Source organism: Rattus rattus, chromosome 5 (assembly GCF_011064425.1).
Source record: "Rattus rattus isolate New Zealand chromosome 5, Rrattus_CSIRO_v1, whole genome shotgun sequence".
Classification (NCBI taxonomy): Eukaryota; Metazoa; Chordata; class Mammalia; order Rodentia; family Muridae; genus Rattus; species Rattus rattus.
This window is the reverse complement of record NC_046158.1, coordinates 133,370,699-133,394,767: the sequence shown is the minus strand read 5'-3', so window position 1 is coordinate 133,394,767 and position 24,069 is coordinate 133,370,699. Positions and strand designations below refer to the sequence as shown.

General features: G+C 41.9%; 1 protein-coding gene and 1 pseudogene across 1 annotated transcript; one reads left to right on the top strand and one right to left on the bottom strand.

Annotated features, from left to right (window-relative positions):
• Positions 1-9,009: 9,009 nt before the first annotated feature.
• LOC116900716 (BPI fold-containing family A member 2-like) lies at positions 9,010-17,588 on the bottom strand. Its single transcript, XM_032902421.1, has 8 exons — positions 17,513-17,588; positions 15,243-15,369; positions 14,573-14,680; positions 13,450-13,602; positions 11,222-11,303; positions 10,463-10,517; positions 9,988-10,056; positions 9,010-9,162 (listed from the first exon to the last, which is right to left on the bottom strand). The coding sequence occupies exons 1-7, from the start codon at positions 17,577-17,579 to the stop codon at positions 10,028-10,030; spliced, it is 621 nt and encodes a 206-aa protein (XP_032758312.1). The 5' UTR covers positions 17,580-17,588; the 3' UTR covers positions 9,010-9,162; positions 9,988-10,027.
• Positions 17,589-18,700: 1,112 nt separating this feature from the next.
• Positions 18,701-19,174, top strand: LOC116900717 (annotated as a pseudogene).
• Positions 19,175-24,069: the final 4,895 nt, after the last annotated feature.

Genomic DNA, 24,069 nt, shown 5'->3' with positions numbered 1-24,069 from the left:
AAGGAAAAAATGCCCACAAATACATGGAAGTTGAACAATGCTCTACTCAATGATTACCTGGTCAAGGAAGAAATAAAGAAATAAATTAATGACTTCTTAGAATTTAATGAAAATGAAGGTACAATATACCCAAACTTATGGGATACAATGAAAGCTGTGCTAAGAGGAAAACTCATAGCTCTGAGTGCCTGCAGAAAGAAACAGGAGAGAGCATATATCAGCAGCTTGACAGCACACCTAAAAGCTCTAGAACAAAAAGAAGCAAATACACCCAGGAGGAGTAGAAGGCAGGAAATAATCAAACTCAGAGCTGAAATCAACTAAGTAGAAACAAAAAGGACTATACAATGAATCAACAGAACCAAAATCTGGTTCTTTGAGAAAATCAACAAGATAGATAAACCCTCAGCCAGACTAACCAGAGGACACAGAGAGTGTGTCCAAATTAACAAAATCAGAAATGAAAGGGGAGACATAACAACAGAATCAGAGGAAATTCAAAAATCATCAGATCCTACTACAAAAGCCTATATTCAACAAAACTTGAAAATATGCAGGAAATGGACAATTTTCTAGACAGATACCAAGCACCAAATTAAATCAGGAACAAATAAACCATCTAAACAACCCCATAACTCCTACATAAATAGAAGCAGTCATTAAAGGTCTCCCAACCAAAAAGAGCCCATGTCTAGATGGGTTCAGTGCAGAATTCTATCAGACCTTCATAGAAGACCTCATATCAATACTATCCAAACTATTCCACAATATTGAAACAGATGGAGCACTACCAAATTCCTTCTATGAAGCCACAATTACTCTTATACCTAAACCACACAAAGACCCAACAAAGAAAGAGAACTTCAGACCAATTTCCCTTATAAATATCGACGCAAAAATACTCAATAAAATTCTTGCAAACTGAATCCAAGAGCACATCAAAACAATCTTCCATTATGATCAAGTAGGATTAATCCCAGGGATGCAGGGATGGTTTAATATATGGAAAACCATCAACGTAATATGAATTTGCAAATTGTTCTGTCTAACTCTATGAAGAATGGGATTGGAATTTTAATGGGGATTGCATTGAATCTGTAGATTGCTTTTGGTAAAATGGCCATTTTTACTATATTAATCCTGCCAATCCATGAGCATGGGAGAGCTTTCCATCTTCTGAGATCTTCTTCAGTTTCTTTCTTCAGAGGCTTGAAGATCTGTTATGTCCACCCCTCTTTTCATTTCTGACTTTGTTAATTTGCATATTCTCTCTGCCTTTTAGTTACTTCAGCCAAAATGTGTCTATATTGTTTATTTTCTCAAAGAACCAACTGTTTCATTGATTCTTTGCATTGTACTCTTTGTTTCTATTTTATTGATACCAGCCAGAGTTTGATTATTTTCCGATGTCTACTCCTCTTGGTGTATTTGCTTCTTTTTGTCCTAGAGCTTTCACTAGTGCTGTTAAGTTGCTAGTGTCAGATCTCATTAATTTCTTTTTGACAGTACTTGGTGCCATGAATTTTTCTCTCAGCACTGCCTTCATTGTGTCCCCTAAGTTTGGGTAAGTTGTGCCTTCATTTTCAATTCATTCTAGAAAGTCTCTAATTCCTGTTTATTTCTTCCTTGACCCAGTGGCCACTGAGTAGAGAGTTGCTCAATTTCCATGAGTTTATAGACTTACTGTTGTTTTTGTTGTTGTTTAAGTCCAGCTTTAATCCATGGTGGTCTCATAGGATACAGGAAGTTACGTTAACTTTCTTGTTTGTTGAGACTTGCTTTATGACAGAGTACGTAGTACATTTTGGAGAAAGTTTTCTGAGGTGCTAAAAAGAAGCTATATTCTTTTATGTTTGGGTGAAATGCTCTGTTAACATCTGTTAGGTCCATTTGAGTCATAACATCTGCCAGTTTCATTATTTCTCTGTTTAGTTTCTGTTTGGATGACATGTCCATTGGTGAGAGTCAGGTGTTGAAGTCTCTCGCTATTAATATTTTGTGTTCAATGTGTGATGGTTTGTTGTTGTTGTTTCTTTCTTTCTTTCTTTCTTTTTTTTTTTTTTTTTTTTTTTTTTACAAATGTGCCTAGCATTGGGAACATAAAATATTCAGATAGGAATCATTTTGGTGAATTTTTTCTTTGCTGATTGTGATGTGTGCTTCTCCATCTCTTTTGATTAAGTTTGGTTGGATGTCTTTTATTAGATATTAGAATGGATACTAAAAACTTCTTCTTGAATCCCTTTTGGAAAACTTTCTCCCACCCTTTACTACAAAGTAATGTTTGTCTTTGATGTTGAGGTTGTTTCTTGAACACAGCAGAATGTTTTCACATTCACGCTGTTAGCCTGTGTCTTTTTACTGGGGAATTGAGTTCATTGATGTTGAGAGATTGTTAATAGTCAACGATTGTTAATTCCTGTAATATTGATGTTGGTGAAGATTGTGTGTGTGTGTGTGTGTGTGTGTGTGTGTGTGTGTGTGTCCCTTTTTCTGGTTTTTCTGATGTGAAATTATTTGTTTCCTGTGTTCTCTTGGGTGTAGTTGATCTGCTTGGATTGGAGTTTTCCTTCTAGTCCTTTCTGTGGGGCTGGATTTTGGGTAGATATTATTTAAAGTAGATTTTATCATGGAATATATATCGTTTTCTCTATCTATGAAGATTGAAAGTTTTTCTGCATATATAGATAGTAGTCTGAACTGACTACTGTGGTCTTCTAGAAACTTCAAGAGACCTACCCAAACCCTCTGGTTTTTGGAGTTGAGAAATTGGGTGTAATTCTAATAGTTCTGCCTTTAAATTTTACTTGATCTTTTTCTCTTGCAGTTTTTAATTTTTATTTGTTCTGACAATTAGTGTTTTGATTATCATGTAGCAGGATTATTGTCTTTTCTGGTCCAATCTAATTTGTTATCCTTGAAGCTTCTTGTATGTTTATAGACATCTCTTTCTTTAGATTGGGGACTTTTTCCTATGATTTCGTTGAAAATATTTTCTGGATCTTTGAGCTGGGAATCTTTTTTTCTTGCTTCCACACTCTGTGCAGAAAAAAAGGTCTGAGGTCAGCCTGAAATGGGATGTCTCTATCAAATTCCTCCCATCAGAGCTCAGGGATCAGCACAGAAGAAGAGGCAGAAAGAGTTTTAGAGCCAGAGGTGATCAAAGACACCAGCAAAGCAAGGCCCTCTTGCAGTGAGAATTCTAGAATTTTGGTTTCTTTAAAAAAACACAGAAAGGAGATCAAGGGGATACAAATTGGAAAGGAAGAAGTCAAAGCATCACTATTTGAAGATGGTATAATAGTATACATAAGTGTCCCCAAAAATTCTACAAAAGAACTCCTACAGCTGAAAAACAACTTCAGCAAAGAGACTGGATACAAAATTAACTCTAGCAAATGAGTATCAGTATCCTCTATTCAAAGGATAAATGGGCTGAGAAAGGACTTAAGGAAATAACACCCTTCATAATAGTCACACTTAATATAAAATATCTTGGTGTAACTCTAACCAAGCAAATGAAAGATCCATATGGCAAGAACTTCAAGACCCTGAAGAAAAAAATCGAAGAAGACCTCAGAAGATGGAAAGATCTCCGATGCTCATGGATCGGCAGAGTTAATATAATAAAAATGGTGAACTTACTGAGAGCAATCTACTGATTCGATGCAATCCCCATCAAAATTCCAACTCAGTTATTCAGAGTTGGAAAAAATAATTCTCAAATTCATTTGGAATAACAAAAAAATGAAGGATAATGAAAACTATTCTCAACAATAAAAGAACTTCTGAGGTAATCACCATCTTTGACCTCAAGCTGTACTACAGAGCAATAATGATAAAAACAGAATGGTATTGGTATAGAGACTAGTAGGTAGCTAAATGGAATAGAATTGATGATCCAGAAATAAACCCACATATGTCACTTGATCTTTGACAAAGAAGCTAAAACCATCCAGTGAAAAGGTGTTGGGAGTGATGCCCTTAAAACCCTACATTATTCCCATACATATTCAGCCACCCAATTAGATAAGATGGATGAAGCAAAGAAGTGCAGGCCGACAGGAACTGGATGTAGATCTCTCCTGAGAGACACAGCCAGAATACAGCAAATACATAGGTGAATGCCAGCAGCAAACCACTGAACTGTGAACGGGACTCCCATCGAAGGAATCAGAGAAAGGACTGAAAGAGCTTGAAGGGGCTTGAGACCCCATATGAACAACAATGCCAACCAACCCAGAGCTTCCAGGGACTAAGCCACTACCCAAAGACTATACATGGACTGACCCTGGGCTCCAACCTCATAGGTAGCAATGAATAGCCTAGTAAGAGCACCAGTGGAAGGGAAGCCCTGGGTCCTGCCAAGACTGAACACCTAGTGAGCGTGATTGTTGGGGGGAGGCGGTAATGGGGAGAGGATGGGAGGAACACCCATATAGAAGGGGGGGGGGAGAGGTTAGGGGGATGTTGGCCCGGAAACCGGGAAGGGGAATAATAATAGAAATGTAAATAAGAAATACTCAAGTTAATAAAGATAAAAAAATTTAAAAACCCCTCCATTATTGATGTTAATATTATAGTGAGAGTTAAGTATGATTGGGTTCATGGAAAATCCCTAGACAGTTGCAGAAGACTAATACAAATCTGGTGGTCAGGATGAATAATGATATGATAAAGCTATGACCTTGCTGAGAAATACATCTGACATCAAGATACCCAATGTGATGACCTGTAACCTTTCTGAAAAACCAACATTCTGTTGACATCAGCTGACCACACGAATACTGTGTCCTTGGCCTACAAAAATGTTTCCCACTTACCCCCTCTCTTTGTTACCCCTGTTATGGTATACATTCAGCCTTGGGAAAAAATAAAATTGTCGCCTTGATCAGACTCTTGTCTTGGCATCCTTCTTCACGTCTCTTGTCTCCCATTCTCTTCCAGCTACCCTCTGCACCCTCATTGACAAAAAGGAAGACAGCATTTTCAACAAATGGTGCTGATTCAACTAGTAGTCAGCATATGGAAGAATGCAAATTGATCTATTCTTATCGCCTTGTACAAAGCTCAAGTACAAGTGGATCAAGGACTGCCATAAAACCAGATATGCTGAATCTAATAGAAGAGAAAGTGGGAAACAGCCTCAAACACATGGGCACAGGGGAAAATTTCCTCAACAGAACACCAATGGCTCATGCTCTAAGATCAACAATTGACAAATATTAAACCTCATAAAATTGAAAAGCTTCTGTAAGGCAAAGGACACTATCAATAGGACAGAACATCAACCCACAGATTGGTAAAGATATTTACCAACCTACATCCAATAGAGAGCTAATATCCAAAATATACAAAGAACTCAAGAAGGTAGACTTCAGAGAGCCAAATAACCCTATTTAAAAATGGGGTACAGAGCTAAACAGAGAATTCCCAAATGAGGAATCTCGAATGGATGAGAATCAATTAAAGAAATGTTCAACATCCTTAGTCATCAGGAAAGTGCAAATGAAAATGACCCTGAGATTCCACATCACACCAATCAGAAAGGCTAAGATAAAAACTCAGGTGACAGCGGACGCTGGCAAGGATGTGGAGAAAGAGTTACACCCCTCCATTGCTAGTGGGACTGCTGGTAAAACCACTTTGGAAATCAACCTGGCAGTTCCTGAGAAAATTAAAAATAGTTCTGCCTTAAGAACCAGATATACCACTACTGGGCATATACCCAAAAGATGCCCCAACGTATAACAAGTACACATGCTCCACTATGTTCATAGCAGCCTTATTTATAATAGCCAGAAGCTGGAAAGAACCCAGATGCCCTTCAAAAGAGGAATGGATACAGAAAATGTGGTACATCCGCACAGTGGAATACTACTACTCAGCTATCAAAAGCAACGAGTTTATGAAATTTGCAGGCAAATGAATTGAACTAGAAAATATCATTCTGAATGAAGTAACCCAGACACAAAGGAACACACTTGGTATGTACTCACTGATAAGTGGATATTAGCAAAAAACAAACAAAAAAACTCATAATGCCCACGATACAACCCACAGACCATATGGAGCTTAGGACAAAGGAAGACCACCATGTGGATGCCTCGGTTATGCATAGAGGGGCAAACAAGATGATCAAGGAAGGTAGAGAGGGACTTGGGAGGGAGAGAGGGCAAAGGGGGGCAGGATCAGGTACTGGAGGGGACAGGAGAGAGGTATAGAAGATCAGGAAATAGAATAAAATTATGTAGCAGTTGAGAGAAGAGGGGTTGGGGGCAGCCACTGAAGGGTACCAGAAGCCATGGAAGTTAGAGGCTCCCAGGACCCAACAGGGATGACTTAAGGAAAGCAAAGAGAACTAGAACCTGTAGAAACCACCTCTAATAGATAGGCACTGCCACCAGTTGAGGGATAGAGCCACCCACCCATCTCAAAGTTTTTAACCTAGTAATGTCCCTATCCAAAGGAAGGACAGGGACAAAAAATGGAGCAGAAACTGAAGGAAGGGCCATCTGGGGACCGCCCCACCTAGGAATCTATTCTGTCTGCAGACACCAAAACCAGACACTGTTGCTAATGCCAAGAATCACTTGCTGACAGGAACCTGGTGTGGCTGTTTCCTGGGAGGTTCTGCCAGCAACTGATCAATGCAGGTGGCAATGCTCACAGCCAAGGTGGGGGAGCTGGTAGGAAAGACTAGAAGAGCAGAAGGGGATTGCAACCCCATAGGAAGAACATTGTTGGCTGGTAGAACCACCCAGTGCTCCCAGGGACTAGACCACCAACCAAGAAGTGTGCAGGGAGGGATCCATGACTCCAGATACATATGTAGCAGAGGATAGCCTTGTCTGACAGCAATGGGAGGGAAGGCCCTTGGTCTGACAGAAGCCTCCTAGCCTGGAGAGGGTAGTGGGGGGGCCCAGAGTAGGACTCTGGTGTTGCTTTAAAGTCTGAGGATCTTCAGAAGTTCTCTCTAATTTTACTGAAATGCTGATGATAACTTCTAAAATGTCCTGAAACCTTCTTGCTCTTTCTGAGGGTAAAAACAGCTGGCTTAGGCGATTGACACCTGTAGCCTAATAGTGGGGGGTTAAGTAATGTGGCCTTTGTTCTATCTGGGCAGGAACTGTGTGGCTCTAACTAGTCTAGTTGGAAGTCGCAGGAAGAAAAAGGGACACCTTGAGAAAAGACTATAAAGTTTATTACTAAATTGTAAAAAGTTTCCTCTGAAAACTAAGGGGAAAAGTGGAAAGAAAAGTGGGGAAAGGGAAAAATAATTCTCATCTCTTCGTCCTTAGTACTTATACATCCTTCAGTATTCATGATCACACGTTAAAAAGTTCATCACACGTTCAGACATAAAATTCAAATCATAAATTAAGATAGAAGTTTACAACAGAGAATGTTTACCTGCATATCCATTAGGAGTAAGTATCTGGCTAAACATCCCTCACCTGTCACAGCTCCACAGGTTCGTTGAAAGTTGAAAACCACAACTAAGCTATTAGTTAAGTTTTGTATACATAAACCCCATCAATATTTTTCTTCTCTCCTAGCACCTATAATAAACTGATAGTTCCCTTTTTTATGACATTTGGTTAATTGTTTTACAACCTCTTGCAATGTGCTCTGAGTAGGAGAAAGTCTGGTTACTGAGAGCAATTGACTGGCAATACATGGAAGACTGGCAGAGTTCTCATTGTAGTTTTGAATATCAGAAGAGGACCTAATAGCAATTCCACTATAAAAGAGCTTAATAATCACTGATATAATTTCAGGAATTCTTATAGGAGCATCATTAAGACTTAAGAAGTCATCTACCTGTCTATATAGCATCACTACAAGTTAGTTCAGCTTTGTAGATCTGCGGAGATCTGTTCAAAAGTGCTGGGATAATACCTAGTTATTGTTATATATGTTTAATAATATCAGGAAAGCATATTAATATCAGGAATCTTTTTTAAAATGAAGTCTCTCGGGTCTTGCCTATAAACCAAATCTGATGCTGATTATAACCCGAAGCAGATCATCTCAGAAAGATCACCTGCTAGTTATTAGCTTGTCCTATGATGGCTCCTTACATTGGTCCTGTGGAGGTCTTATGCCCCAGCATAAGGGGATGCTGGAGTGATGGGGTGAAAGTGGTTGGGTGGGGGAGCACCGTCATAGAGGCGAAGGGGAAGGGGAAAGGGCAGAAGGGTTTGGTGGATTGTGGAGGGGTAACCAGGAAGTGGCATATCATTTGAGATGTAAACAACAGGAATGATTAATAAAATACTACAGAAATATTATAAGAATGTATTTTCTCTTTATCCCAACTGTGAGATAGGGGCAGCTTCAGACTGACCACAGCTGCTGACTATGATTTGCCTTGTGTTCTAGCCTAAGCATGGTTTTGCCAGTTGCAGATGGTTTCTGCAATTGGGTGACAATTGGGAACTTTTCAGAGTGTATATAACTGCTAGGACCCCAAGAGGCAAGGTGGGTTGTCATTGACCATTCATAGGTCTTGGTTGAGGTTTGTTAGCAGTAGTGCTCAAAGAAGAAACAGTAATAAAGAAATGATATTCAGGGATCTCTTCCTTTTGCTCTTTATCCTTTCTTCTATCAGCATGGGAAGGGGATGGAAGAAAGAAGAACCCACAAAGTATTAAGAACTAGTCACACCCTCTAAGTCATCCTGAGCGAAACTCAGATGAACTCACCAAGGCACCAGATACTGTGTGTTTATCTTATAGCTTCGAGTCTATTGTTTTTATAAAATAAACTCCTGAGTGTGGGAAGGAGTGGGTATCTGATTCTCATGCCTTCTCTTGGACTCTTTTTCTTCTGCTGATTTGACTTGCCCTAATTAAACTTTTGGTATCATCTCCATATATTTTATTTTGTTATATTATAAAAAAAGAAAACCCGTGATGTATTCCTTAATATCCCTTTCAGCTCTAGATCTGCCACTCAGTTGCAATCTCACCCAATGTAAAAACAGAGGCAGCTACACATCATGATGCAGTTAGGATTTTATTGCTGGGGTAATAGTGACAAGTATGGAGACCACTGAGAGAAGAAGGGAGTCTGATGTGGTCTCTTCATGGTAGGGATGGTAGAAGAATCCTACAGGGAGATGCTACAAGGAATGAGATGGAGCCACTGTGCAGCAACCTGGAGTAAGAACAAACGTGGTCAGAGCATAAGCTGTCACTGCAGCGGTGGGAGCTAGCACTCACGGGACAGAGATGGGACCGAGACTTCCCTCCCCCATCGTTTCTACTCATTCCTACATTGCTCAGGATGGCTTAGGACATGGAAGTGAACAGCTATGGATTTGTAGTGTTTCCTGGTATGTGGCATCGACCGCTCCATATCCCTTTCTTCTGAAGCACCAGCAGATAGGAATAGATTGAGTGGAAACCATGCACAAGTCAGGGGGACAGTGAAGCTCATGGTCAACTGTCTATGCACATTATTTAGTAAAAAAGATGGCTCAAGGTGCATGCAAAATCAGATTTTTTTTCCCTGAGGTCAGGATCAAGTCTCAGTTACTCTCAGTAACAGAAGAAAAACAAGCCTACCCTAGCTTTTAGACAGGCTGCTGTATGCAGGGTAAAGTGCCTACTAATGAGGTTTGAATGAGAACTGCCACCATAGGCCCCAATATTTGAATACTTGGTCTCCAGTTATAGGAACTGTTTGGGAGGTTTGGGAGATGTATGGCATTGTTGGAGAAGGTATGTCACTACGGACGCACTCAGAGTTTGCAAAAGGCATTGCTATTCCCTTTAGTGCACACAGCCTGGTGGTTGTGTCTCAAGATCTAAGCTCTGAGATCCTACCCGGTGCCATGCCTGCCTGATGCTATGCTCCTTACCATGAGGGTCAGTGGCTTTAATCCTTTGGAATTGTGAGTCCCAAATTAAATGCTTTCTTTTATAATTCCCTTTGGTCGTGCTGATTCTCATACCAATAGAAAGGTAACTAAGACAGTACCTATCGGGGCGACATGGTACCTTCCTTTGTTCATTCCTCTTCAGGTGGAGATTCCAGCCTGCATTTTGACTGAAGGGACAAAGACAAAATCAGTCACAGACTTGGCCATGGGAAATTGAAACAGAGGCCCACCCAACTTGCAACCCCCCTGTGGCCTCTCACTCTGTCACCTGTGTGACCTCAAGTTACACTGCTGCAGACACTTGTGAGGATCAGATGAGGCAGTGCATATTGGACAGAGAAGAACTTTATAAAAGAACGGATCCACTTCCAAGGCCTGATAACGTATGTGCCTGATTCCTGTTGCCCTAGGAACTCTCAAGCTTAGGGAGCTAAAGACTCCAATGAGACCACTAATCAAAGGAGGAGCAGCCAGATGTCCAGCTTGGTGAGGATGCAAAGTCCCTGCCTGGGGCACTCCTACCATTGGTGTCCTGGACTATGGAAACCATTCCATTCCCAGGCTGTGACTTACAGAGTTGGTCAGGAAGAAAGGAGTTGCTGATGATTAGTTCGAGCACTGGACACAACTGAGAGACAGAAAATGGGAGGAAGAGTGAGAGGGAGAAAAAAAAAAAACTAAAACTTTTCTGACAACACACTGCCCATCTCCCCCCCAACAGAGGTGTTCATTTCCAGGACCTGAGAATAGGGAACCTAAGTAGTCTGCAACTGTGGAATTAGAGCAGCCTGAATCAGAGCTGTCCCAGGAGCTGAGAACCTACCACCTCAGGATGTCAGAAGTTCTAGCATTCCAGAACCCTAACACTCCAGACTCCTAAAAACCTTGAACTCTTAAACTCTGGGATTTTAAGTTCCTCAAAAGGCTTAAGCCTTTAGGGAGGCCCAGTTCCCTGTTTCCTGCAGATTCTCATTCTCAGGTACTTAAGTACAGTCTTTTAAATAGAGGCATTCTGGTTGCAAAGAAACATTGGTTTAAAGGCTACAGGTGGTGTATGGATATGGTAAAGAGCTCCGACAGCATCTCTAATTTCTGCTACTGCGTCTTCCTTCTCCTCTTCCTCTTCTTCCTTCTTCTCTTACCCTTCTTCCTCCTCCTCCACCCCCACACTCTCTCTCCCCAGGCCAGCTACTGAGGAGGAGAGCCCATAGACCTCCCAATGAGAAATCTGCACCTCCCATCAAACAGTGTCCTGAGGATACAGCCACACCCACAGATACCTATGTTGTACCCTCCAGTTCTGACTCTGGGTGACAAGAGCTGGGGACTTACTTGGCGTCTCACGGGAAATGTCAGGGCCCTTTTCACGAGGTACAATGCAGAGTCCAGAACAAAGTTGACAAAGTTACTTTTTCTGAAAAGAAAGGATTAAAAAGCTTAATCAAGAGTCAAGTATGGACCTGAGACTCCACTGCAGGTTGGTGACTGACAACCCTGCTCTATAAATTCAGTTTAGCTTGTCAGAATGGGCCATCACTGAGCATCTGAGCATCTCATGCCTAAGCACTTGCTTCCTCGGTGCCTGGATGCTCAACAGAGTCCTGATGCAGCCTCAGCCTCTATTCATAGAGCACCAGGCACTGGGCAAGAACATTAAGGCTTTAACATCCTTCATAAACACGTCTTGCTGAGCTCACCCCCTTCCAACTCTCATCCAGCTGTCACCTCCTAGGTTAGCCAATCCTGAACATGCACTGAAGGGAGGGTTTGCTCTCCTGTGTCCTGCTAACTATGATGATCTGGGTAGGGCTCCTAATTTTCCATGCATTCACTGGCAGACTAAATATTCCTCCGCTTGCTTTTTCCTAGGGACATGTTCCAGGACACAGAGAGCTGGGTTTGTTTGTTTTGTTTTGTTTTGTTTTGCTTTGTTTTATTTTGTTGTTTTCCACTAAACCATTGGATGGGCCTCAGAACAATGCCTGCCTGGCACACCCCAGGCTTTTGACTAGAATAATGAGAAAGTTTGGCCAAGGAGAGAATGTTGTCCATAACAAATAAGCTTATAGTTCTTGTCTGTTTGAGGACCTAAATTCCATCTCTAGTGCCATATTAAAAAAGAAATAAGAAGGAAAATTCAGGTTAAGATCAACCACTTGTAATGCAGAGTGCTGAAGACTGAGAATGGGAGATTCTGCAACCATCTTAGATGAGCTCCACACCATTGACACATATGCTTGTGTGGTACCTACACGCAAACCGCCTTCCCCCAAAACCAAATAAGTAAATCAAATGTTCAATTAAATGTACAGTGGGATATCAGGTGTGGTGTCACCCACCTTTGATCCCAGCCCTCAGGATACAGAAGGTGGATCACTGAGATTGAAGCTAACAAGGGCTGTACACTGATAGCCTACCTCAAAATATTATGCACACACAATGACAACTCTGAAGGTTAAGAGTACATTCTTAGAAAAGGAGAAGAAATCCAGCGAAGACTGTGAAAGAGTCTTTGAGTTGGTACATTGAGTTATGAGATGAAGAAAAGTGTTTTACGTAATCAGGATATCAATGAAAATGTCCTGTGGTGGGAAAAAGCCTGTCTAAAGCACAGAAAAACAACCATTGTGTTTAACTGAGGGATGAGGGCAGAACGTACCACCAGAGTCTACAAGGTCATGAGGATTCAGACTCGGTGGAGCAGCATGAGTTTCCTGGGTGCAGTTGGAGTAGTGTCCAGCAGGACCTGGGCCTGTGGGTTTCCATGCCAGACCTGTGGTCCTCTCTTTGGTAGAGAGAGGATGGGCGGCCTCAGGACATGGTTGCCAAGACTGGGAGCAGAATCCACCCCTCTATTTCTGACCAAAGCTCCTCAGCCCCAGCCCTTGACTTGCAGATCGTGTCTCCTCTCTCAAACACTATTAGCACAAGCTCACCCACTCTCTGCCTGACCCGAACAGCAGGCAATTACACGTGCAGATTTTGAGGATCAGTGGGGATCAATAAGAAAAATGACAGGATTAGGATGTCAAGATCTCACTGCAGAAAGTATTCAGGACCATCAGAGTCCATGATGTCTTTTGATTCTCCAACTGCCTTCCACCTCCAGGTGAATGCAATGTTTATATTTTCACAGGCACTGGGCACACTGACACGGCTGAAAGGCACCATAGCTAAATGCACGCTTACAGCTGAAGAGGTCCATTCTCCTGCCTCAACAACAGACAGGAACAATAGTCCCTGGAGTCAGTGTGGATCTTATGGTTTTTAAGCCCTTAGCATGTTCCAGGATCTCACCGAAACATGTATTTCCTCATGCCTTCATCCCAGAACTGATAACTATGGATCTTTAGTGTTCAAATGCACAGGTGAGCAAACCGCAGCCTCTGAAGATGAAGCCACAGAGTGACAAGAGCTGAAAGTATTGACAGGGCTGATTCTTGAGGCTAGTCTGATTGTGTGTCCCACCAGGCTCTTGGCCAGGTGTAGGGATAGCATTAAAGTCAGAGGTCTTAAGACCTCCCTGAGAACCTAGCTTTGCTGGAATGGATGAACCTTACCTGTTCAACAAGCTAATGGAGGTATTGTCTGTATTAAGTGAGCATCGCTGCATGTGCAGGACACGACGGCCAGTCTCGGGATCTTTTTCAATAGCAAAGGAAGTTATTGCCTCCATAGAAATAGAGATGTTAGTAGTTAAATCACGGGCAGGCCTGCAGAAAACAAGAGTCGCATCAAGCAGAGATCTAGAAGGTTTTACAGGTTATAATGCTTGTCATCGTGTGGACACAATGCAGGGTGTGTATGAGCCATATTAATAATATTTAGCTATTGTCAACATGTTCCATAATCTCTACAAAATTTATATACTTGTGTAGGACTTCTCCGCACCGAGCACATTTAGCACATGTGAGATTGTTATTACTTGGGAAGAGACTAAGAATAAAAATAATTGCTAACATTTTGTAATACTAATTATCTGTGGGCATTTGCTGAAAGTATTGTAACTGGTTTAATCCATTGAATCATTACAACAGTGCCAAGAAATCCTGGGCTTAGAGAGATTAAGTAATTAACCCAGGTATCACTGCTCATGGCTTCAAAAATCCATCTAATTTGTACAATGACCACTCCCACCCCCAGCATACAGTGCTTGCGATAGAAGCCGGGTCCTCACACATGCTGCTGGGCAAGTGTTCTCTCTGAATGGCACTCCCTTCCTCTAGAGTTTACTTTGCACAGGTTTTTGGCTGTCATTTACATCTACCTCTCATTTTAAATATAAAACTTTAAAATTTCATATTTTTGTACCAGAAATCTATAATTTCCAGATTCGTTGAAAGACCCTAGCTCAAAAGCTAATGTGGTGAGTGACTGAGGCAAATGATGTTGACCTCTGGCTGCCACAAACACAAGTGCACATGTGAACCAATATACACATGAGTACACATGCGTTCCACTCAAACAGAGTATTTCCCATAGAACATTCTTTTGAAAGAGACTTAATATGGCCAGTCTTCACTAGAATGTTTTAAAGATTGGTATTTTAGGCCTCAGAGGTGTCCCCCCTTTTTTACATATTAGGAAACGGAAGGCAGAAGGCAGGTGATAACTGGGAATTAAGTGACTACTCAAACTGGCCATATTGTGTTCCACCCCCTAAGCCCAAGCAACTCAACTTACAGAGACAGAGATGCATTAAAAGCCATGGGCATCTTCAGGGTAACTTCATCACCATTGGGAGACACTTCATACTTCAGGTCCAGAATTCTGAGATCATCCATTTTCAACCTGTCCAAAACCCGTGAGTGTCCCCTTGTCAGTCCACCTTGAAGCATTTGTCCTGTCCAACCTCACCCTCTTGTCCTCACTACAGTTCAAAATGTGAGCCTCTACACTCTCATGTGCAATGAACTGAGGGACAATAGGCAGCAGATACAGAACTTGACCCCAGGACTATATGACTCCAAACACCATGAAGCCAGTGCTTGGGACTTAAAGGTTTGAATTCCAGCTTTCTGCTCCTTGAAGAAACTTAGACTTTTACTCCTGTATGTAATTGGAGAAGAAAAGTATTATTCTTAGAGAAAGGCTTTAGGTGACAAGACGAAGATGGAGATGAGGACAAATGGAATGTTCACCTTGAGCCTGAAATCAGACTGTGGGAACCCAGATGTGTGAGCTGTCCACACTGTCCCTGTAGCCCTGCCTCAGACTTGCTCAAGCTCTAACGAACCTTGCCTCAGGACTCCTCAGTTCAGTGGAAAATGAGTGGCTTATCCATTTGCCTTTGACATGGAATTGACCTCCCCAGAGGGAAAGTCTCTTTTCCGAGGGTAAAGCACCAACTTACTCGATTCCCCTCTTAGATAAATCGTCAGCTAACATGTCAAGATCCAATGTCTCCAACGTGTGTCTAATTCTGTAATTGATTTCTGACCAAACTGACTCCGGACCCAGCTCTGAGTTTTGAAAGATATCTGTAAAAAAAAAAAAAAACAAAAACAAAAAAAAAACAAACAGTCATCAGTCAGTGCCCTGCACCCCTGGGAAATGATCTTTCCTTCTCTTGGTTTCAGAGATCCCGACACTGTCATTCAGTCTCTGCATCAACTCAGTCAGGGCAGAACTGCCTCTATTTCCACTGTACAGAAGAGGAACCTGAGACTTCTAAGGTGAGAAAATGTGTCTACACAGCTGGGTCCATACACTGTAGCCAGGATGACTTCTTAGTTGTTTGTATTAAGCATTTATCCACAAAACAATTGATCAATTGGACAAGCAGTTGAAGTTGACTGTGTATACCTGTTTTAGTGGTGACTTGAATGTCTGTTGCTCTAAATGAGATGCTCCTGTGAGTTTGAGATACTGAGTCAATCAATTGAGAGAATAAACCAAGAAATGGAAAAATCTATTATAAATAAAGAACACAGAGGGGAAATATCGCTCCAATAGTGAAAGTAGCAAATAGGGACCCCAAAATGAGTGTTTGGAATAGATCCCAGAAAACGATCATTTACACGGGAGTAGGAGATTGGACTCTTCCTAACAGAAGATCGTGGAGAAGAACCTGGGAATGCCTGGATGTGCCAAACAGCATGTATGAAGTAGTAGGAATGTTTGTGTAGCCAATACCTCTACTGTGAAACAAAGCAATTACAACTAAGGGTCAAACAAAATGAAAGAGTACAATAATCTCTTATTTTCCAAAGGAGTTAACCTTAAAATGCTGCTTTAAAATATTGATTGTAACTCAGTTCTGCCTGCTCTTTTCTCCACATTTTTTAACCTGCTTCATTTCTTTGGGTGTAAAGCATTTTAGGTTAGAATTGTATTTTAGGCCAGTTGTATATGTATTTGTGTGTGTGTATGGACATGAATTGGGGTTTTGTTTGTTTTTTAAGAAAAGCATATATGTATATTATTCATATATATATTCATATATATATATATTCAAAAGAACTCTAAAAGAAGACCAAAGTTCAGTTCCCAGCACCCTTTTTATATAGCTCATAACCATCTGTAACTCCAGGGGATCTGGCCCTATTCTGGCATCTGCAGACACACAGACACATATACACAGAGATATGTGGGCAGACATAAAAATAAAGTATTGAAAACACTTTTAGTCCAATAGATGTAATCACAATACCGTAACTAGGCTCTGAAATGGACAAACTCTACCTATATAATGATGCAGGCAAGGCCCGCTTAGCTATCACTGCTTCTGTAACTCTACCTCACCCTACAACTCCCTGGGTAACCTCGGACCTGACCACTTTTCTCACTGACTTGGCTCCATGACTACAGAATGAAGAGAAGGCTCCTTTCTTCACCTTTGAAAGTTTTCTAAGGCAGCTTGCACACAGCTTTCCTGTCCATCTAACAACTGCTTCTCAGTTTCCCCACTTCCTCTATAAAAGAGAACAGAGGAGCCATTAAATAGACAGTGGGGTGAGGGGTATGGACATCCAAGCCAGATGAGCTGACGTCCTTCATTTCCAGGAGTCGACACATATCAATAAGAAAAAAATAAAATAGAAAAAAACTCTGCAGAAGTGCAGAGCTAATAATTTTGACATGGAACTTTATTTAAATTATACAAAAAATAGTAAAAATGTAAAAAATAAACGGAGAGAGAAAGGCAAAGTTAAAGGAATTATAGTTAAAGGTAATGTCTAAGCTGTAAAAGGTGTCCAGGGCAGTGCTTGCAAGGAAGGAGTACTGAGAAGCAGGCTCCCACAGACTGCTAGAAGTGGTGCAAGCGAAATCCTTGTCCACAGCTACCATAATTTAAAATGCCAACATTTTAGAATTTTCAAATCTCACTTTGATGAATGTATCCTGTGTGCATATTGACAAGTCTCTATTAGAACATACTGTCATTGCACTGTTTGTATCTAAAGTGATTCTGAGTGAGGCAGGAACTGAATAGCTACACATTTCTCAGGGAACCACCCATAAAAGACAATACTGTCCCCTCTCAGCAGCCTCTGCAATTTCAGATTTAGTAATTCCACTGTTATTCCTGTGACCAGCCAGCTAATAGCACCTTTCTCGACTCACTCACAGAAACAAAGTTCAGAATTCTCAAATTATTCGGGGCACGACCAATAATATTACCAGAAAGTGATCCTGAGGTCCCAATGATCAGGCCACACAAAACAACAAGGCTCCCAAGTTGGAACATCTTTGATTCTGACACCTGGAAGATCACAGGAGGAATAAGAAATAAGAAAACACAATTAATGAGTATAACTCTCATGAGTGTAACTCTTACCTTCCTATGAGACTGATGTGCTTCTGTTCTCATTGGTATTGGTACAGAGACAGACAGGTCAATCAATTGAATAGAATTAAAGACCCAGCAATAAACCCATATACCTATGGATACTTTATCTTTGACAAAAAATGCCAAAGCCATACAGTGGAAAAAGAAAACATTTTCAATAGATGGTGCTGGTCTAACTGGAGGTCTGCATGTAGAAGAATGCAAAATGATCCATTTTTATTGCCTTGTACAAAGCTCAAGTTCAAGTGGGTCAAGGACCTCAATATAAAAACAGATATGCTGAATCTAATAAAAGAGAAAGTGGGAAATAACCTTGGCAAAGGGGGAAATTTCCTGAACAGAATACCAATGGCTAGGCTCTAAGATCAACAATTGACAAATGGGACCTTATGCAACTGAAAAGCTTCTGTAAGACAAAAGATACTGTCAATGGGATAAAACAGCAACCTACAGATGACAAAAAGAACTTCACTAACCTGACATCCGATAGAAACTAATATCCAATATATACAAAGAATGCAAGAAGTTAGACTCCAGAAAATCAAATAACCCAATTAAAACATGCAGTACAGAGCTAAACAGAGAATTCTCAATAGAAGAATCTTGAATGTCCAAGAAGCACTTAAAGAAATGTTCGACATCCTTGGTCATTAGGGAAATGCAAATCAAAACGTTCCTGAGATTCCACCTCACACCATTCAGAATGGCTAAGGTGAAAAACTCGGGCAACAGCAGGTGCTGGCACGAATGTGGAGAAAGAGAAACATTTCTCCTACAACCACTCTGGAAATAAGTCTGGCGGTTCCTCCAAAAATTGGAAATAGTTGTACCTGAAGACCCAGGCATATACCCAAAAGAAGCTCCACCATATCACAAGGGCACATGCTCCACTATTTCATAGCAGCATTATTTTTAATAGCCAGAAGCTGGAAAGAACCCAGATGCCCTTCAACCAAGGAATGGATACAGAAAATGCGGTTCATTTACACTATTCAGCTATTAGAAATGAGGACATCGAGATGGAGGAATATGCGAGAGAGCTGTGCCCCCTGGCAAATTGTGGATGACTGTGGCGGTGCCTTTACCATGGGTACCATAGGTGGTGGTATCTTCCAAGCCTTCAAAGGTTTTCAAAATTCTCCAGTGGGAGTAAACCACCATCTCCTAGGGAGTTTAACAGCTACTAAAGCAAGGGCTCCACAATTGGAAGAGGACTGTTCTCCATGATTGACTGTAGTATGGGTCAAAGAAGAGGCAAAGAAGGCCCCTGGAACTCCATCACTTGCAGCCATCCTGGCAGCAAGAAATAGACTGGTAGCCATGGTTAGGTCAGCTGCGATGGGCAGCCTTCTCCTAGCTTTAATTGAAGGAGCTGGTATCCTGTTGACAAGATTTGCCTCTGCACAGTTTCCCAGTGGCCCTCAGTTTGCTGAAGGTTGCCTTCAAGCCAGTTGCCATCCTCACTGTTTGGAGACTACCGACAGTATCAGTAGGACTTGGTCCCCAGGAACTGGTGGACTACAGTTCAGTAGGGTTTCAGGAGATCAAGTTACAGTCTGTTTAAAGCCTTAGGCGGGACACTGGCAGCTAAGCAGGCCATGAAGAGACATTTAGCACATTTTTCTATCTAAAAGAGACTCAGAGGGTGGAAAAGATACTGAGTTTATTTATTCATGCTTGGATTGCATCTGTGATCAAAATGAATGTCTAATACCATTTTTTAAAAAAATAAAGACATTGTGAATTTTGAGGCCAATGATGGAACTAGAAAATATCCTGAGTGAGGTAACCCAGATTAAAGGACATGCATGGTATGTATTTATTGATAAATAGATAGTGTCCAAAAAAGTACAGAATACCCATGATACCACTCACAGACCGTAAGAAGATTAACAATAAGGAAGACCCAAGTGAGGATGCTTCAATCCCACTTAGAAGGGGGAACAAAATAAGAACGGGAGGCAGAGGAAAGGACCTGGGTGGGAGAGGGAAGAGGGAAAGGAAAAGGGGGGCAGGATCAGGCATGGGGGGAGATAGGCAGAAGCCCAGAGGGCCAGGAGAATGAATGGAAATATGCACCAAAGACTATGTATGCATGGTCTGTGGACCCCAGCTTATGTGTAGCAGAGCACTGCCTAGTTTGGTCTCAGTGGGAGATGAGCCTAATCCTGTAGAGGCTTGATACCTCAGGGAAGGGAGAGGCTGGGGCAAAGTTGGGTGGGGGTGAGAGGGTGCGTGAGTGGGCAGGAGGGGCTTGGAAGGTAGGGGGAGCACCCTCTCAGAGGCGAAGGGGAGGGGACATAGGGTGAAGAACACTGGGAGACAAATTCCAATAGATAGACAAGGTCCGCAGTAGAGGCCTGTGGAATAAATAAAATAATTTAATAAAAAACCACACAGTGAATGTGGGTAACACTCACACTTACCTTTCTACAGGACAGATGTGCTTTTGTTCACAATAGGTAAGAAATGGAGCTAGCAGAGACGCCTACCTTCAGGACTGCATAATAAAATGATGCCCAGTGCACACTGTAATTTTATTCGGCCATAACAAAATACTGAAATAATATTTCAGGAAGGGGGCTTAGCAAAATTACTCAGATTCCAAAAGCCAAAATACTTTCATTTCCCACAATATCAAATCAGCTTCAAATTGTCTATGTATATATGTGCATGGAGAGGAGGGCTTCATTGTGAATGTGTGGGGAAGGGGGGGTCATAAAATCAGGAGACCATGACGGGAGAAGAAGAAATCTTAAGGGAAGAGGAGGAAAGAGAGAGCAAGGAATTCATATGACACGAAAGTAGGAGAAATGAGGTGGAGATCAGCAAGGGTTTGAAATGAGGAAGGTTGGCAGGGGATGGAGAAGGATAGGAACGAAGTATGTAGAAAAATACCATAGCGAACACCCTAAGTATTACAGTGAATTTAACGTAACAGACATAGCCACACACAAATGTAACTGAGGAAAACCTGTTGCCTGTTCTAGAGATGACCAGACAGCATGGGGCAGGTAGAGAATCTTTAGAGACACAGTGAAGGGGTGGGGGATTGGAAAGCCACCCCGACTCCTGCCTGTGCTCTGTGCTCAGGTCCCTTGGACTTGCTGCCATCTCTGCTTGAAACATATTTGCTCTTTGCTTTCTCACCTAAATCTGTTCTGTTGCTTCAGAGAAACTTCATTCCTTCCATGAAGCCAACTGCAGAGCCCCTCCCTAGAGACCAGTTCTAGGTTCCCCACTGTCTGTCTCCACCAAATTAGGGCAGCACAGTCCTTAGGGAAATAACTATGTCTTCTGTCATGATTGAGCCTAGACTCCAGTAGGAAGCCTTTCTCTACACACTAAGACAAGCCATCGATGAATAAAGTCTGAAAGGTCAAGAGAACCCACATGAGTGGAGGTTGTCATTAATCTGACTCAGTATCTTCTATGTCTTCACATTTGTTAGGGTCAAAACTTTCCCAACACAACAGAGCCTTCTCTCTGCTTCTTCCCCCAAAGCCTCCTGAAGACTCTCAGATGGGAACTCACTTTAGTGGAGCCAATACTCACTGGTTTGGAGAAGGAAGGACAGGAAACCCTTGTTTCTCTTCACGATCTCCTGGGATCCTAGGGTGACCGTGGCCTTATATTGTGGTCCCAAGATGAGAAGTAAGCCCCATTTCCGGAATGTTCTAAAGGGACTCCAAAGAAAATACCTAAAGTTAGCCAAGATATTCCAATCCAAAGGTCACCAATGATGCTTGATTGACGGTGATGGATGGAGAGGAACTTCTGCCAAGACTGATTCCTGAGTTGAGGAACCTGAGGCTGCCAAGATGTGTCAGTTCAGTATTGTCTGGAAAGAAGACCCAGAGTGGATGAATGGGAGAATGTTGTGTTGTGAAGGCTGCTAGTGTGCACCTATGTTAGTCCATTAGTCACTTGAAACCTTGGAGAGGGGAAGACACCAGGTGTAGTCATGCAGTGAGAAGGGTAGAATGGGCTCTCAGGTGACACTGACCATCCTTCCTATGCACCCACCCTGTATCCCAGAGCCCTACTCACCACACCTGGGCAGAGCCAGCCTCATTGACAGATGCAGTGAGGCAGCAATGATGACTTCCCTCCACAGGTTACTGACTCGGGCATCTGTATTTTAAACCAGCTCCCTAGATTATTTTGTTTAATGCTCCATGAAAGCTATTTTTCTCAGAGTAGAGAATTCCAGCAACACTAAAAATAAAGGGAGGAAAATAAGTTCATGGCCACTGTGCTGCCATGGGGGTGTGCTGCTGCTTTACAGAGCCAATAAAGCTGGCCGAATGATTCACATCCTTCCTCCTTAGAAATCAACCATGTCTACAGTGTGGCTGTGGGACCCATGTGTTAATCATTGGGGAGGATGTAAGTGATGTGCAAATGCACACGCCAGGACAGCTGTGGGTCAATGGGGAGGAGTCTAGCTCTGATGGAATAAGAGAATAATGCAAAAAACTAAGGTGAATTGGGATTTGAGGTTATAATTTACAGACTATATGTGCCTTGGGGTATTAGTGGACACAGGATACAGTTCCTGAAATCGTTTTTTTTTTTTTAACTGGGGCCCGAACCCAGGGCCTTGCGCTTGCTAGGCAAGTGCTCTACCACTGAGCTAAATCCCCAACCCCTGACCCTCTTAATTTTAAAAGAAAAATTAGGTATGTTTTTCACTAGTTTCATGTTCTGATAGACTTTGCCAGACAATTGTAACTGAAAAGTCTAGAGATGAAAGCAAACAAGTGGATTCTGCAGAGATCCACCTCCTCCGTGGATAGAGAGGTAATTTATTTCCATCCATGAGGAGCTAAAGTAATCCTATAGAGAACTCGCTTGCAGCTAGAAAAGCACATTCTCTTCATGCTATCGCAGGTCTCTTTTGAGTCAGTGAGGTGGAACAGCACAGGAGGTGTTTATTTCCTGAGCCTAATGACCCCATTTTGCTCTGTAGAAAGCACTGGATGGTAGAAGTATGGAATAACTCCTGGAAATAATCCACTGACCTAAGAGGCACACGGACCCACACCCACCAGCACACACATGATGTTGAACATCACATACACACAAACACAAAATGATAAACACAAAAATAAAAGATTCATGCTCAGGGAGGGAGAGCTAGACCTTCAGAGGGGCAGACACGCCTGAGAAACCAGAGGAGACTATTCTCTGCCCACACTTCTGACTCTAGAGGAAAATGCCTAGTGCCATCTGGGCCCCCTGTGCAAAGGGACACGAGAGAAAGCGGGGCAGGCACTTCTGGTTACCACCTTCACAGAGAGCTGAAACCCAGCACTGAGAAGCAACTTCAAGCACACGACCAAAGGTAAGACCAACTTTTCTGTTCCAAGTGACCTGCCTGGTGGACTCAGGACACACACCCAGAGGAACAGCTGAAGACCAGTAGACAGGAAAGACTACACGCCTGAAAGCAGAACACTCTGTTCCCATAAGTGGCTAAAAGAAAACAGGAAAACAGGTCTACAGCACACCTGACACACAGGCCTATAGGACGGTCTAGCCACTGTCAGAAATAGCAGAACAAGGTAACACCAGAGAAAACCTGATGGCGAGAGGCAAGCATAGGAATCCGAGCAACAGAAACCAAGGCTACATGGCACCATCGGAGCCCAATTCCCCAACCAAAGCAAACAATGAATATCCAAACACACCAGAAAAGCAAGATCTAGATTTTAAATTACATTTGATCATGATGATGGAGGACTTCAAGAAAGACATGAAGAACTCCCTTAGAGAAACAGAGGAAAACACAAATAAACAAATAGAAGCCTATAGAGAGGAATCACAAAAATCCCTGAAAGAATTACAGGAAAACAGGGGAAGGAATTAAAAATGGAAATAGAAGCAATAAAGAAAGCACAAAGGGAGGCATCCTGGATATAGAAAACCAAAGGAAGAGACAAGGAGCCATAGATATAAGCATCACCAACAGAATACAAGAGATAGAAGACAGAATCTCAGGAGCAGAAGATTCCATAGAAATCATTGACACAACTGTCAAAGATAATGTAAAACAGAAAAAGCTACTGGCCCAAAATATACAGGAAATCCAAGACACAACAAGAAGATCAAACCTAAAGATAATAGGTATTGAAGAGAGTGAAGACTCCCAGTTAAAAGGACCAGTAAATATCTTCAACAAAATCATAGAAGAAAACTTCCCTAACCTAAAGAAAGAGATGCCCATAAGAATACAAGAAGCCTACAGAACTCCAACAGAACTTGGTCCAGAAAAGAAACTCCTGCCATCACATAACAATCAAAACAGCAAATGCACAAAACAAAGAAAGAATATTAAAAGCAGTAAGGGAAAAAGGTCAAGTAACTTATAAAGACAGACCTATGA

Bases quoted from the DNA above. Each gene is read 5' to 3' on its own strand.
- LOC116900716 (XM_032902421.1), bottom strand. From the start codon at position 17,579: ATGTTCCAACTTGGGAGCCTTGTTGTTTTGTGTGGCCTGATCATTGGG. The intron at 14,681-15,242 runs GTAAGTTGGTGC...GGTTTTGGACAG, and splicing joins TTATCTAAGAGGGGAATCGA to GTTGAAAATGGATGATCTCA. The intron at 10,518-11,221 runs GTAAGTCCCCAG...TCTGTCTCTCAG, and splicing joins CATTTCCCGTGAGACGCCAA to TTGTGTCCAGTGCTCGAACT.